This window comes from Acanthisitta chloris, unplaced genomic scaffold, assembly GCF_000695815.1.
Source record: "Acanthisitta chloris isolate BGI_N310 unplaced genomic scaffold, ASM69581v1 scaffold20783, whole genome shotgun sequence".
In the NCBI taxonomy this organism is placed as follows: Eukaryota; Metazoa; Chordata; class Aves; order Passeriformes; family Acanthisittidae; genus Acanthisitta; species Acanthisitta chloris.
Genome location: NW_008664544.1, coordinates 1 through 230, shown reverse-complemented (window position 1 = coordinate 230; position 230 = coordinate 1). Strand labels below are relative to the sequence as shown.

The 230-nt window shown below is 54.3% G+C and overlaps 1 protein-coding gene across 1 annotated transcript in view; it reads right to left on the bottom strand.

The window, feature by feature from the left end:
* The window catches only part of LOC103799108 (GTPase-activating protein and VPS9 domain-containing protein 1-like), a gene marked incomplete at its 5' end in the record, with an annotated part of 8,307 nt that extends 8,083 nt beyond the window's left edge, over positions 1–224 (bottom strand). Inside the window, one exon of the mRNA XM_009071405.1 lies at positions 192–224. Coding sequence (XP_009069653.1) covers positions 192–224 — 33 coding nt within the window. The remainder of the gene's footprint in view (positions 1–191) is intronic.
* Between the last annotated feature and the right edge of the window lie 6 nt (positions 225–230).

The following is a 230-nucleotide window of genomic DNA, read 5'->3' as shown; positions in this document are numbered from 1 at the left end:
ACCCATTAAAGCCACTGAACACCTGCAGCTTTAGCTTACAAAACATCACTGGACACCTTTAAAAGGCAACGAACGCGTAAGTCCTCCTAAGTTGTAATTCCCTGGCTAGACACACTCAATACCTTCCTGGCATCGGGGGCAGAGTTACAGTGGGCACGACAGGTAGGAGCGCGAGGACAGAGCAGGCTCACCTCTCCCCGGGAGGAGTCCTTGCTGGGGGAGGAGGAGGA